This window comes from Coffea arabica, chromosome 11e (assembly GCF_036785885.1).
Source record: "Coffea arabica cultivar ET-39 chromosome 11e, Coffea Arabica ET-39 HiFi, whole genome shotgun sequence".
Lineage (NCBI taxonomy): Eukaryota > Viridiplantae > Streptophyta > Magnoliopsida > Gentianales > Rubiaceae > Coffea > Coffea arabica.
This window is the reverse complement of record NC_092331.1, coordinates 53,692,517-53,708,289: the sequence shown is the minus strand read 5'-3', so window position 1 is coordinate 53,708,289 and position 15,773 is coordinate 53,692,517. Positions and strand designations below refer to the sequence as shown.

General features: G+C 34.8%; 3 protein-coding genes and 1 long non-coding RNA gene across 4 annotated transcripts; all 4 read left to right on the top strand.

The window, feature by feature from the left end:
• The first annotated feature begins 350 nt into the window (after positions 1-350).
• LOC140020949 (uncharacterized) lies at positions 351-1,253 on the top strand. The gene is made up of 2 exons (XR_011824907.1): positions 351-571; positions 766-1,253. It is a non-coding gene; the product is annotated as an uncharacterized lncRNA (long non-coding RNA).
• A 3,897-nt stretch (positions 1,254-5,150) lies between these two features.
• Positions 5,151-6,419, top strand: LOC113718517 (F-box only protein 8-like). Its single transcript, XM_027243418.1, has one exon. It carries the CDS (start codon positions 5,151-5,153, stop codon positions 6,417-6,419), a length of 1,269 nt encoding a protein of 422 aa, XP_027099219.1.
• A 2,711-nt stretch (positions 6,420-9,130) lies between these two features.
• Positions 9,131-10,393, top strand: LOC113718516 (putative F-box protein At1g32420). Its single transcript, XM_027243417.1, has one exon. The coding sequence runs from the start codon at positions 9,131-9,133 to the stop codon at positions 10,391-10,393; it is 1,263 nt and encodes a 420-aa protein (XP_027099218.1).
• A 3,767-nt stretch (positions 10,394-14,160) lies between these two features.
• On the top strand, positions 14,161-14,784 carry LOC140021384 (putative F-box protein At1g47730). The gene has a single exon (XM_072072144.1). It carries the CDS (start codon positions 14,161-14,163, stop codon positions 14,782-14,784), a length of 624 nt encoding a protein of 207 aa, XP_071928245.1.
• The last annotated feature ends 989 nt before the right edge of the window (positions 14,785-15,773 follow it).

The window sequence follows — 15,773 nt, the reverse complement described above, 5'->3', positions numbered from 1 at the left end:
TATAGATAGCATTAGACATTTATCGTGTTTTTGAAGAGATTTTTGGAATATATTTTAGGATATCTTTTAAAATTAAAAAAAATTAAACTACTTTTTAGAGTACTTTTTAAAAACTTTTACAATATTTAAAAAATGAGTTTTTGAAAAACAGACGAATCTAAATGGAACTTATAGCGGGTCATGTCTCCAGAGCCAATAAAATGTTTTAGCGTCCAGTTTGAGTTACAAAGGGAAACTCACTTGTCACTCAAGACTCGGGCGGGGTTCAACGACTAACGTATTTGTTTGGGGGGAGGGGGCGTTCAAGATAACAGTAGCCAGAAAAGACCGTGAAGTCTTTAAAAGTTTTTCCCACGGTCGGTCCAGGTAGCTTTTCTTTTTAAATCTTTCTCCGAGTAGAATCACAAACCAATACTACTATGCACTGCTGGAGCTTGTAGAACAAGTTTTCAGACAGCCACACAGAAATAAACACTAATGATGAGCAAGAAGACTTTTGCTTCTCCTATTTTCATCTTTTATTGGCTTTTGATGATTTCCATGATTTTAGTCCAACCCTCTCTCTGCACTAGTAAGTATAGTATACATCTTTTTGTTTACATTTTCTGTTTATTGCTTAACCGCGATCGAGTATATTTTAATCTAAATTTGACACACTTCCTATAGACTTTCAAGGATAGCAGGAAATTGAAGTGCGTGGATTTAGCCCTTTCGATATTAATATCTAATTTTATTGTAATACTACTGATTTTTTGTATTTGGCAGGTGGGGGTAGTATGATTGGAGCATATCCAAGACCTTCGCCCTCTGCCCCCAGAGCAATTGGCGGAAGTTCGCCTAGGCCAACCTGCGAAAGTGCGCGCTACGCGAATTGCATCCCGGCCCGAGCCGCCCGACCCTGTAGTTATGCAACCCGTTGCGCTCGGCACATCCCTAACTAGTAATTGGGCATCAGAAAAACGAGGTTTTCAATTTTTTGTTAGGAGGAGTGGCTGTTTAATTTTTTTTTTTTTCAAAAATAATTTTCCCCTTTTGGCACAAGTTTTTCACGTGGGTTTTTTTTTTTTTTTTTTTGGATATGAGAGAGAGGCCGCTCCAAGGGCGTGGAGCCCGGGAGGTGCCTGGTATAGGAATTGAAATTCATCCAAATCGCTGTAGTTGTTTCGATTGTTTGATAAGCACTTGGGTTTGTAGTACACTAATTTCAATCACTGTAGATTTTTTTGCTTAACCAGGGCATATGCAAATGGAAATTCTTTTTCTATTGAGTAAGATATATCTGAGAGAATCAGAATTTGGACATCTATTTATAATTTTCTTAAGTAAAGAAAAATTTCCAATTTAATATCCCAAAACCATTTGACCTCCATGGCTCCATGCACTCTTGCCTCTTGTTATAAATTACTCAGTGTCAATCAAGTGAATGCACATTGATTTTTTTTTGCCTCCATGAGATGAATATGCTTCGAAGTCCACCGTCTACATTTTGGACAACCTTATGAAGGCCAAAGTTTTACTTTTTTTCTTCATTCTCTGTTTAAACTTTTTAGGTAATATAAATTATCTGACGATTATTAGTCAAAGAGATGATGAAGAGGAAGGGAAAAAAAAAGAGAGATGATGACGCAATTGTGGCATTGTCACGTCTGAACGGGGCTAAGAAAACCGGACTTGACATGTTCCCGTAGAAATTAAAGTTGAACCGAGAGCGATCCAATCGAAGCTAAGCCCAGATAAAACCGAGCCCATGTAATGGAATAAAATGTAATTGCGTACAAGTGTGTATAGAAAATTAAACATATGAGGAGGTTGTGCATCTATCGATCATAATTCAGTAAATTCGTATAATGCAGAAACCGTAGACTAATTATTTTACTAAATTATCGTTGATGATAATTTTTGGCCTTCACAATTATCTATCCTTTTTTTTTCCTTGAAACGTTAGATGATACATATTGATTATGAAAAACTTTATAGTAACGAGTAAAGCTTTAATCAAAATTATAATTATACAAAGAGTGTTCAATGACGCTGAGGATTTATCCATTTCTCATCTTGACATACGTTGAACGCATAAGAGCAAATTCCTTTGCTAGTAACACTTCCATCTTCTCTAACTAAATAAAATGAACACACTTGAAACAACAGCCTCGTGCGTTTTGACAAGATTTGTTGCAGTTTGGTCAGTCATAGCTACACCTAAACAGTGGTGATGAATCAAAGATGCTGATAAGTTCCTTTTCACTGGAGCTGGCGTTCAGTTTGGTTCCAATAAATACAGCCACAAAAGACGTTCGTTTACTTCAGTCAAGTCAATAACTGAAATTGACAGCATTAACTATGGCAACCAAGTCTGCCAACTAATTTGAGTTATTTGTGTTTCAAGCACTGGGGTGGGGAGTAGAAGATCAGATCTTGTATGAGTTTCACGGAGACAATCTACCCTAGCAACCCAAAAAAAAGTGCAATTCTTTCTTTAAATTTCGCATATATTCATCGTTTTTTTTTTTTTTGGGTTGGTTGGTTGCCTATAGATGATGATTTCGGTGACAGTAGTTCAACCCGCTCTCTCAGCCTGTAAGAAAAGCCATCGACACTAGCCAAAATGCGCACATCTCTGACGACCATTGCTCAACTAGTCCTTCAAGTTCTCTGGCGCAATCGGCAGTAACTCTCTCCCACAAAAAAAAAAAAAAAAATAATGTTAATCCAAGATTATAAACATTTTTATAGTTTAGTTAGTTTGTTTATGCGGACCATGAATTGTTTCGTTATAGGATTAATTGGCAGGGGCTACTAATCCCGTCTGGGGTAATCTAATTAGTTTTGGATATGGTTTTGGTGTCTCTATAATATCCTTGTAGTCCTTTCAAACATGCATTCAAGAATAATGACTCTTACAGACTAGTCAGCAATTAGTTGATTGATGAAATTTGATTATGGCCCTAAATTACACAGCTTTTGAGCTTGAAGGGCTGAATTAAGAATTCTTGATAATTTGGACGGCTAACGTTGCAGTGGCTTGCAAATACGACTTTCGGCCAGACCGAGTTTATCAAAGGAATACCAATTAGCCAAAGATTACCACCAAAGTATCTAAAATGTATCCTGTTTTTGTGGACAACCGTCCTCTTGTTGAAACTTCAATTTTTATTTTATTTTTGTAACGTAACCAATGAAAAATTGAATGATCCTAGCCCCAACTTAGAAATTATTGGTACCTTCATTTTAGCAAAGACCACACAAATTTCGTTCAATTGAAAACTCTACATTCGTCCTACCATCAATTGCCATTCTATACGACTTCTTCAAATTCAATGGGTTCCATAGGACACCCGTCTGATATAAAGATGGTTCAGTCCCCTCCAATTTTTAATAATCTAGTTGGATCTGTCCCTTTTCTCATAATATAGAAGTAGAAGTAGGTAAAAATGTAGATTGTTGACATTTGAAAAAAAAAAAAGGATATTTAATAAAGTCAGCATCCATGAGGACCACGAAAGTCGTTTGAGTCTTGCACTTAATGGACTGCTTCATTTATCCATTTCGGAGGTGTAGTGGAAATTAGGCCGAAATCTGAGCTAGTGAATTTGAATCCAAGTGTCTTTTTGGGTGAAACGTCCAAGTTTTATCAACTGAGGAATTACATTAGATAATACTTCTAAAAGAATAGGTTGAAGATATTTAATAGATCTCATACCTCAATACTATCACCAATGGATCCCACATCTCCCAATTATCATGAACACGTACGCGTTGATGGAGCATTTTTTTTCAACCCCATGCATTTACATTTAATAGTCAAATATATACGTCTTTGGCTTTCACATAAATGTGCCTTGTTGATCACCACCACCACAAAGTTCACCAGGCAAATTTATTTACAGCTACGATTGGAAATTTGATTGAGCCCCGAGTGTTAATTTTTTGTTTTCTTTGAAAGAAAAGAGGAAGATCAATAAAAAGTAACAAAGTGCAACGATGGGAGCATTATTACTCACATAGACATTTAGTTGATATAAGTTGAGTGTATTAATGAGTATATAGACACTGATTCAATAGATCCTTTAAGACATTAAATAAGCAACATACAGCTAAGATTTCAACTTAGTACCATTTAAAATGTAGGATTTCTACATGATGCCTAAGAGGCATTTGTTTAACACGCATAAATTGTAGTACAAATGTACTTATTAACTGAGAGTAATTTTAAACCTCTATTGAGATTGATGACAATTTCACCAAACAATCCTAAGGTTTGGAATATTACAAAAAAAAAAAAAAGTATAATTGAGCACTCCTAAACTTTATTCACCTAAAAAGCGTGAAACTTTTTTTTTCCTTTATTCAATGAATCCATACTGATTTCTAAATTATTGCAAATTATAGTCCAGCTCTCTAAGGGGCTAGAAAAGGAGAGAAAAGAAATAAAAAAAGGGAATTTTTTAACTAGTATCCAAATCGCACCTAACCTACTACATACATGCACTGACAATTACACTTTTCCTAAGGAAAAGTTTGAAGTGATGAGCAGTGGCACGATTTATTAATGAAGTCAGAATTTTTTTATTGAAAAATTAGTAATTTTTCCGTGAACAATGATAAATTTTGCTCGAAACTTAGTAAGATTTGCCAATGGTGTAGTAAATTTTATTTTAAAAAAGTAAGATTTCTTAGTATGAAATCACAAGTTTAGGTTTCAAAAGTAGTAAGTTTTATATAAAAAAAATTGTAACTTTTGTACAAATATTGGTATATTAGCTAATAATTTAGTAAGATTTGTCATTCAAAGAGTAAGTTAAATAAATTGTGAAAAGTTCTATTAAATTTACTATCACAATTCTGTTTCTGGTGAAAATAGTAATATATAGTCGGTTAAAACCTACACATGGTATCATGTCAGATATTCATTTGTGAGTTATGAACTTATGATGACTCCTTGTCTCCACAACTTCGTTCCTAATTAACTAATTAACTTTACTTGTTTTTTGTTAGACAGGCCAAAGGGAAAAAGGGTAACACGCATAACTTGGACTCTCCCATATATGTCTACACACACATATATATATATAGAGAGAGAGAGAGAGAGAGAGAGTTTCCTTTGGTCATCAACATCAATTTTCGAAAACCTAAACAAGTCCTTAGACAACATGAAACCGACTAAGAGAAAAAATATTGTTCCTATTCCGAAAGACATCCTTTTAGAAATATTCGTAAAACTTCCAGCAAAACGACTATTGAGATTCAAGTGTGTATCAAAGCATTGGTGTTCGATTATTGAAGGTTCTGAACTTGTTGATGCTTTTCGCAATCGCCCCTGTAATCGTGGCACCAACCTCCTCGTTAGGAGGAAGTGTACACAGGAAGAGGAAACTATTGAAGGCAGAAGGAAGTTCAATGATTTTTTTCTACTAGATTCAGAAGGTAAATGTGTTCCTCTTGAAGTCCCCGTTATTCTCCAAGAAAAATTCTTTTCCAACGACGATGGCGAATGGCAACACGTTGAAGGCTTAGTACATCGTAAAAACATTATTTGGAACCCTACAACCAGAAAAGTTGTTCACCTTCCTCCTCGTAATCCCTTTTGGGACGCAAGCAAGGTGATTGAGAATATGGGAATCGTTGCAGGATGTGACAATTGGAGTGTCTCCAGTAAATACTTTTTGGGGTTCGATGTTTCGATCAAGAAACACAAGGTCTTATGCATTTGTCGGATGGATTTCCGTATGAATACCATATCGGATGGCTACATTGAAAATTCCGATATTCAGAAAAGCCAAGTATCTATAGAAGTATTGACTTTGGGAGCCAATTGTTGGAAGAAAACGACAAGCGATTATCCTCTTCCAAAAGAACTTTTCGAGGACTTCCATGTCAAGACATACTGTAGCATCAACGGCGTAATATATATGATCATTTGTCCCCCTTGCAAAAGATTTCAACTTCCACGGCGGCGTTCAGATCAGAATGACACCATACTGGCCTACGATATAACTCATGAGAAGTTTCAACTATTGCCTCTTCCCCGCGGGATTGGTGGTATTGTACATTTTGTAGGCGACCTGAGGGGACGCTTGACTCTGATGCAACAAAAACACAAGCAGATTTGGATACTAGAAGAAGATTACGGAGGTCCAAGGTGGACTGTTGTGGATTTATTGTTGCCGGAACTTTGGTACACAAGGGAAATTTCATTGCGAGAAAAGATAGTCAAGCCCATCGGTTTAAACCCGAGTGGAGAGATTTTCTTTGAAGTTAAGGAATTTTCTCTTAATATCAAGGAATCCTCGCTGTCAACTATTTATGTCTATAATATGGAGAGCAAAGATACAAGGAAAGTCCGGTTTCTGACAAGGATGAAGAATTTCTTCGGCAGCATCTTCCCCAATCTTGTGGCAACTATACAACCACTTAAGTAGGCAGGTGCAGTTTGCCATTCAAAAGAAAAAATATATATATCTGCAACAGATAGTCCTTTTTAATGGTTGTCCAACGGATATTGGTTAGTTGCTCTATTTACGATTGAATAATGTACTAGGAAGCCTAGAGATTGTTATTTAGCAGTGGAATACAGATTTCTTTGTTTCTGTTTTATTTAGGGTTTTCTAATTCTTGCATTATGCTATTTTGCTTTTGGAATCAGTCGTGCAAAGTCTGTAGGTTGATTAATTCATAACTGTGTGTTTTTGCTTTGGCATCATTCATGTGAAGTTTGTGATCCTTTTTCTTTATTTTTTGTGTTAAACAGGACTTCTGGGGAGGACATGAGAACTCCTTCCGGAAATTGATTGGTTTTTTTTTTTCCTTGGTTTTTTTTCCATGGTTTTTTTTTAAAAAAAAAATTTTGTTTCCGAATTAGCTGGTTAGCTTAGATTCCTTTTGGGAAGATAAAGAGATATTACCCCTTAACAGAAATTCTTGTATGATTATCTATTAGTCATCCATCACTAACGAAGACATCCTGTAGCATCAATGGCGTAATATATGGTATCATTTTTCCATATAATAAATTGTCTATAATGTCCTCGCACAAGTTGAAGTGCATATTAGCCTTTGATATATATGTCATGAGAAATTTCAATTTTGGCCTATTCCTAGAGATTAGGGTCAAATGTTTTCAGCTACAATATATAGAACGAAGATGTAAGGATAATTCTTAGAGTTGAAAAATTAAATCCAAATCCAACAACCTACTCAACTCATCTTCTAATCTGAAAGGTCAGTTCTTCGGTTATGGGTAAGTTTTGGGTTGAGTGTCAGAAACCGAAATAAATTTTAGGCGGGTTGAGTTTGTCATTGGACACCCAAATAAGTCAAACACAAAATCCAACTTTATCTACAAGATTACACATAAATTGCCAATAGATTCCAACATCAACAGCTCTTACGAAGTAGCAGTTTTTTTTTTTTTTTAATTCCATTCTTTTATAATTTTGGTCAAGTTCTGATTTAACACCAAACATTACCCAATTTTATTAATTTTATACTATTATATGTGCCACAATAGTTTAAAAATCTAACTTTTCTATGTTTCTCAATGCTATTATTCCCAAATTTTTTTATATTTAATTTTATTTTTATAACATTTTTATATTTTATATACTATTAAATATTTACAAAAAAAAATCAAAATTTGCTGAATTTACGCCCAGTGCCTCAGGCTTTCGCGCCACCTGGGTAGAGACCAAATGTCCCACCCAATACCTTCACTTTTTAAAGCAATGGCTGCATTTTCATGTTTTCTACCGCTGTCTGTCTGTGAGATTGTTTGCTTTTAAACATTCTCTTGTGTTTTAGATTGGTGTTTTGGCTTTGATCTGAGGTGATACGGAGAGGGAGGCGGCAATGAATTCAAGCTTATTTGGGTGAAGTTTCCTTTTTCATTTTCATTGTTTAAAGATTTGAAATCATGTTATACAATTAAATTTCAAATTCAAAGGTATATCTTTTTGTCAAAACCCTCCACAAACGGATTTTGCTTGGAAAAAAAAAATACATATCCAGAAATACCATTAGTAATTTCAGGGCAGCAACACTATTCTATTATATTTCTCTTCATAATAGCAGCCCCTGGTGCCATCTGCAATACTCCAGAACCACCAGCAATAGGGATCTAATTAAAAGGATATATTTTGGTTTTAATTGATTTTTAGTTGATTGAAAGAGATGATATTTATGGTTTTAAACTTTTTCTTTTCTTTTTAAACGAGTGGACTTCTGTTTCCTAAATTAATGCCAAGTTTCTTTTTACAATCTCGGATTTTTCTAAGAGGTAATATTTGGGCCCCCGATCAAACAAGAAATAAAGGATTTCAATGACAGGTAAGAACACAGGCGCCCTGCTTAGTAAATAAATACGTAAAGAACCTTGCTATTGTCATGGTTACTGAACTGACTTAGCAGAGACGAATAACAGAACAAGATTTCTCAATACATGTCCAAGCGGAACTGACTTAGTACAGACGAATAACACACAAATGCCAAATGCAGACTTGCAAGGTTACTGCCGCTTGCATCTATAACACTTTCTTGATCCAAAAATATTGATTCCAATGGATTGTATAATTTAATGTCGCCTATAAAAAAATTTAGCAATTCTTTCTTTACTATGAAACCCTAAAGGTTTTTTCTCTCTTTTTTTTTTTTTTTTGAGAGTGAATAGGCTTCTAATATCTAAAATCAATGCTAAGTCGTAATGCATAAGGATCCTGACCTGAGACTTTAAGAAGCAAAACATGGAAAGAAAAGGAAGCAGGGCGGCCAACTCTCACCGCCGTGACTAGATTTCCCTATTCATATATCCTACCCTTCGATTTTATCGCCATCAAATCAGCCAATTGTCAAAACCCTAAACTTGTAGAATTATTAAACCAAGTCTTTTTAGGATTTAATTTATTATTTAGTTGTGATTTCCTATTCTAAGTATGACTTGGTAGTTTGAATCCCAATTGGATTTTGGTATTTGATAGTCTATATAAGAATTATAGGTCTTGGTCTATCGATATAAGAGAGCAAAAACAGCTTCGAGTTGGCCTTGGGACTTATTTTGTTTTCTTGTGATTTCACCTTGTGGCTTATATTGATTATTTTGTAGGCCTACAAAACTAGCTCGGCGGAAATCTTGACAAAGATGATACAAATTAAGAGAACTCTTGTCCCCGCAATTCCTGATGACATCCTTGTTCAAATACTCGAAAAACTTCCAGCAAAACCACTATTGAGATTCAAGAGTGTTTCAAAAAGTTGGTACAGCATAATTGAAGATCAAGAATTTGCCGATGGTTTTCGCCTTCGATCCCATAATCGTGGCACCAACCTCCTCGTACGCAAGATCCGTTTCGGAAAGAGAACTGTTGAAGGGCAAAATACAAGGGTATATGATTTCTCCGTAATAGATTCAGAAGGCCAATCGGTTCCTGTCGCTGTTCCAAATATTCTCAAAAATACCTTCTTTCACCTAGATCAACCTGTTGAAGGCTTAGTGCTCTGTAACAACCTCATATGGAACCCTACTACAGGAAAATTCATTGATCTTCCCCCACGTAATCCGAATCCTTATGCGAAGGAGATCAGTGAGAAAATGGGAAACATGAGAGGATGTTACCACTCGGGTGCCTGGAGTAAATACTTTCTGGGATTCGATGTTTCATCCAAGAAATACAAGGTATTAAGTATTTGTCTTACGTGGCTTGAAAGAAAACCCATTCGGGCCAATAACGATGATATTTTTTACAAGGAGTTTGATATTAATGAAAACCAAGTCCATGTCCATGCAGAAGTTTTGACTCTGGGAACCAATTCTTGGAAAATTTTAAGTATTGATTATTCTGTGCAACAAGACCTTAGCAAGGGCTTCACTGTCAAGACATCATGCAGCATCAACGGGGCAATATATAGCATCATCACTCCCCATAGTAAATTGTCTGTGATGTCCTCGTCCGAGAGTGAATGCATACTGGCCTTTGATCTAAGTCATGAGAAATTTCAACTTCTGCTTCTTCCCAGGCGAGTTTATGTAGATTTTGCAGGTGAGATTGGAGGACGGCTTGCTATAATTGATGTTTATGGCGAAAGGATTTGGATGCTAGAAGAAGCTTTCGAGGGTGGAAAGTGGACTGCTGTGGATTTATTTTTGGCAAAAAGTTGGGCACGAATGAAATTATCTGAGGGCCGATTGATTGCGGTCTACCCTATTGGTTCATGCCAAAATGGTGAGATTTTGTTTCGAGTTTCTGAGATTGTTTCATCGAGTGGCCAAGAATTAGGATCAACCATTTTCGGCTACAACATGGAGAGCAAAGATGTAAGGATGGTCACGAAACTAGATGACTTTGTGGATGACAGGGATAACATTGTCTCCGGGCTTGTCGAAACGATTCATCCACTTAATTAGTACAATAATGTCTTCACATTATTCTGTAACTGTTTTTGGCTCAAAACTGTCTGGTGGGGTTTATAAGTTTTTTTTTTTTTTGAATGTCAACACCAAATAGGCGAAGACAGAAATTACAGAAGTCTTTTGCTAAACGTTTTGTCTTCATTACTTCAGATTGTGTGTTGATTTATATTCTAATCCACAGAATTGACAAGTGTTCTTGCGATTTGATACGCGAAGCTAAATACAAATACCTATGATATGAGTTGTGGATGAAACTTTTGCCAAATTAAATTTGCAAATTTCACACATCACCTTATATACAGGAGATATATATATAGTTGGCATCTCCTTGGCACGGACAGAGAATTTTGGTCCTTCAAAGTTGTGAAAATTTTCATGGAGCTTCTGATAGAGAAAGGCTTCCAAGTTGGTTCTCCAGACAAGGCTTTGAGTTTGGGTGTGGTTGAGGCTGTGCTACCGTTGTGCACTTATGGGTCAAGATCTTTTGATGCCCCACTAAATCAAATGGAAAGCTAGCAAAATTCCATACAATATTTTGGAAAATTGGTTAACCAAAAATGGGCATGGTTAACGGAATTCTATTGAATACTCATAAATTTTTTAAAATTAAAATTAATTAAGAAAGTGTATAAGTACAAGAAAGGGCAATGATATTGAAATAAATATCTCAATTATTATGCTCAGTAAAATAAATAAATAAATAAAGCGTAGAGTTTGCTCAATAACTCTAGTCATGACTTGATCATGAATTGATATACGAAAAGGAAATTGTGAATATCTATGAATTTGGGTCCTATTAAGATATCAAAATAAGCAACAAAGAACTAAACCTTCAACACCCAACTTAGTTTAGTTTGAAATTTAAAAAATTTTCTAATTGTTAACTAAAAGGCAATGATTTTGCACTAATAAATAATATAGACACAGACATTCAAAGGTACTACCTCTTTGTTAGGTTTGGATTTTATCGCACAGACCGCTCATTTTGTTGGGTTTGGATTGTGAACCCAACCCCAACAAATAAATGGTTGGTGGGATAAAATTCAAACCCAAGAGTTGGTGGAATAAACCCCAACCCAATACTCTTATACCAGTGACTTTTCTTCATCCAACTTCAGCATTTCCAAACTTAATTTTGCCCTCTAAACAATAAACATTACGAATTGAGCATACATTAGAGTGCTTTGAATCCTCTATTTAAGCTCAACCATATCTCACCCTTTATTAGAGCACCTTATACTACCCCAAATCTAGATAACAATTATTTTTCTTTTGTCATTTTAACTATTAAATTCCTAAAGGCAATTGATTCCAATAGATTGTATAATTTATCATCATCTATGTAAAACTCTTAGAAATTTTTTCTTTACTATGAAGCCATATATATTTCATTAGGAAGAAATGCAGCTTTAATCCTCAATATTTAGTCTGTGTGCCAAACTAGTTCCTAATATTTTGACCAAAACAAATCTAGTCCTTAAAGTAATTGATATTAGACACAATTAGGATAATTGATGAAATTCAATAATGACTCACGGTTAGAATCAAGTTGTCGTTAGTCAACAGTTTTAATATTGCACTTCTGGTCCATATTTTTTAGAATTTGAATCATTATAGCCTCCAAATTTTTGAATAACGCTATTGAGGGTTTTAGCCTTTTAGGATGAAATAAGATGTGAATTAGAAAGCAATTGTTTTCAATAAGGAATGAAATGTGAGTTAGAATGATAATTGGCGGTGACCCTGTGGTAAAAGAAGAGGTGTAGGAGTTACAATGAGTTCAAGGAACCCCTGCAACGTTTAAGCCTCTTTCTTGATTACAACGGTTAAGCCTAGCTAGTGGTCACAATTCAGATTATCGGTTATGGCTACCTCATAAATTGGGTAAATTTACTGTTACCAGATTCTGGCTCAGCCTTTCCCTGCTGTTACCTAGTCAAATGTGATGTGCTTCAACAATTACGGGCCTCGTTTTCCTTTCATAATGTGGCTATTGTGTAAACGTAGGCTCAGCACTTTGGATAGACTAAATAGGTGGGGCTGAGCGCAAAGTGCTACTTGTTTGTTGTGCGGAAGCGAGGATGAATCTGTTGAGCACCTGTCCTTTCTCTGTTCCTATGCTGATGATACTTGGAAGCGAATTCAAAGCTTGAATTTCACGTACAGAGGAGTTGTGGGTGGTCTACTGAACTAGCTTGGTGGAGCCATCATGCCAATTCTAACTCTTTTCCTCATCAGATTGGTGAGCTTGTAACTTGGTGTTAGTAAAACATAAGCATAGGCCTACTCACTCCATTATCCAATGGATCATCCAAGATTGTGCCATGTTGTTCATGGCTGAGAAGTTTAGCAAAGGAGAGAAGAAATTGGGAACTGAGTATGAGTTTGGCTTTTGATCTGTCAATTTTTCTGTGAACAATTGTATAACTAGACTATTTTCTTTTGATTGTATCTATTATAGCTTTTGTTGCTCATAGTTCACTATACACGTTTGGGGGTTTTATCCCTTGTACACTCTCTTTTGCGCAACGGATCTTCTGTTTTTCTCCCTGTGCCATTCTCTGTACCACTTTTTACTATATTGCTATTTCTCCTCTATAAATATCATGTTTTAATTCTTTTTTGTTTTCTTAAGATTCAATAACTATTAATTCAGTAAAAAATAAATACAACAGTTTCAAAAAAGTAATATATAATAGAAAATTAAAAAATACAGCAGAAAATTTAGAAAAAATCTCATTTTTTATGCATTTTGATTTTTTGAGTTTGTTAAATTTTGTGTATTATTGAATTAATAGTTATTGGATCTTAAGGAAACAAAAAAGAACTAAAACATGATATTTATGAAGGAGAAATAGCAATATAGTAAAAAGTGGCACAGAGAGTGGCATAAGGTGTGAGACAGAAGATCCGTTGTGTCTCTTTTGCCTATTAATAAAATTGGAGACAAAGAAAAAGTTCTAATTTAACTTTCTTTCTTTTTTTTTATGTTTATTTCATTTATGCATTCCACTAATTTCTAATGTACTTCTTCAGTTTTGCATAATTGATATCAAATTTGATATAATATGTGTATGTATTACTTTTCGCCAGTAATAATTAACTGGTAATGGGTTCTATCATTTTTTTTTTTACTTTTGTTGATAATTAAACAACTTTATTAAATATTTCTTTAAAATATAAAGAATATATACTATAAAGAAACTTCCCTGATCTTTTTTTTTTTTTTTTTTTTGCATTTCAATAGGCTATCAGCTGAGTTTGAAATAAAACTAATGTCTTGTAAAATTCTTATATTATACAATAACTAACAAGGGTATGCGAATATTAAAATAAATACTTTTGAAATTTAGGATTGAAATGTCTAATTTTTATAGGTTAGAAAGATGATAAAAAAAAACTAGTATTTTCATAATTACAATCCCAAACTACAATTTTCGATGCCTATGTAAACGAATTATGCAAGAACTTATGTAGTAGTATTGATAGTAAATTTTTATATCAAACTAGAATTCTCCTTTTCTTCTAGTAATTTTTTATTTTATTTATTATCTGTTTCTCCCTTTTTTTTGGAATCAATCAGCTTCTAATTCCTAAATCAACGCTAAGTTCCAACGCTTATAACCCTAGTTTTAAGAAGCAAAAAAGGGTAAAACAAACGAGGGAAGAAAACAACACAAGGCGGCCGTCCCTCACCTATCATTCCCTTCATTTTCATCAACAGTATCAATTATCAAACCCTAGACTAACTTCTTGACAAGATGATACCTAAAGACATCCTTATACAAATATTCGAAAAACTTCCGGTAGAATCTCTATTGAGATTCAAGTGTGTTTCAAAGGTTTGGTACAACATGATTGAAGATCAAGAATTTGTTGATGGTTTTCGCGTTCGTGCCCATAATCGTGGAACCAACCTCCTTGTTCGCAAGTCCCGTTTCCAAAAGAATACCGATGAAGAAAATAATACAGGGGTAAATCATTCACAAGTATATACTTTCTTCCTAGTAGATTCAGAAGGCAAATCTGTTCCTCTTGCCTTTCCAGATATTCTTCGGGAAACATCCTTTCGCTTACATCAACCTGTTGAAGGATTACTATGTTGCAACAACATCATATGGAACCCTACAACAAGAAAGTTCATTGATCTTCCCCCTCGTAATCAGATGCCCGATGCTTGGAAGATCAGCGAGAAGATGGGAACTACAAGGGGTGAATTCTTAGTTTATGATGGAAAAAAAAAAGAATTCTACAACGAGGGCGTTTCCTGGAGGAGTTTCTGTAAATGGAGGTCTTCGCATTTCCAAAATGCGAGCTCACTGAGCTCGCATTCTGAAAATGCGAGCTCAATTCGAGCTCGCATTCCGGAAATGCGAGCTCAGTGAGCTCGCATTTTCAGAATGCGAGCTCAGTGAGCTTTTGGTATCAATTGATTGGTGGTGTGAAGGGAGAAGTGGGCAACAGAAGGGAAGTAGTAATTTTGTTTTTCTTGTTGGGCTCTTAAATTTGGGGGGGCGATTAGCATTTCCGTTTGGGTTCTTCTATACAAAAATAATCTTAGATGGGTTATTGTACAGACTAAGAGAGGATGAGGGGAGCGAGTTAAATGTTTCCTGGTGAACAGAAGTTGCTGGAAGAAAGCAATCCCAAAAAAAAAAAAAAAAATTGAAGAAAAAAATAATCAGTTCCGAGTATCTATTTTTTCTTAGGTGCCTATTTCACTGCCTAGATTGACATGACTTTGCCTTCGGATAAATTACAATTTGGTTGAAGACGGACGAATGCAGTTTCCTTGTTCTCAGTCTTTTAACTTATGTTTTCCAACCTAAGTTTGAATTTTGGATGGATGGATGGTAATTGGTGAGAGAGTCTGAGAGATGGTAAACAAGTCGGTTGCCAAGACCCTATTTCAACTTCAGTATGTCAAATGTTGAGTAACCGGTGATTTTCATCTAAAAATATCTACATTCGCATCAATTGTAAAAGGTAAAACACGCAAGATTTAATCGCTAGATATTTGATTTAATTTTTTTCTTTTCCTTTTCAACTACCAAACAAATAACATGCACCTCATAAAAATAACTTATATAATTTTTAATTAGCATTGCGTTATGGAATTTCTAAAATTACAATAAAAAAATTGTAACAGATATTAATGACTATTAATTATTAGATTCTTATAACTAATATTCATCGGTGTCAACAAATAAATACGATTCATTAATAACAAAGGAAAATTAGAATTTGATAAATAAATTTATTTCACAAAAAAGGATCAAAAGTTAGTATTTTATTCATAAAATATAGTCAACACCTTACATGTTAATAATTTCATTCTATTTTTACATTGATCTAATTTATTTCCACCATTTAA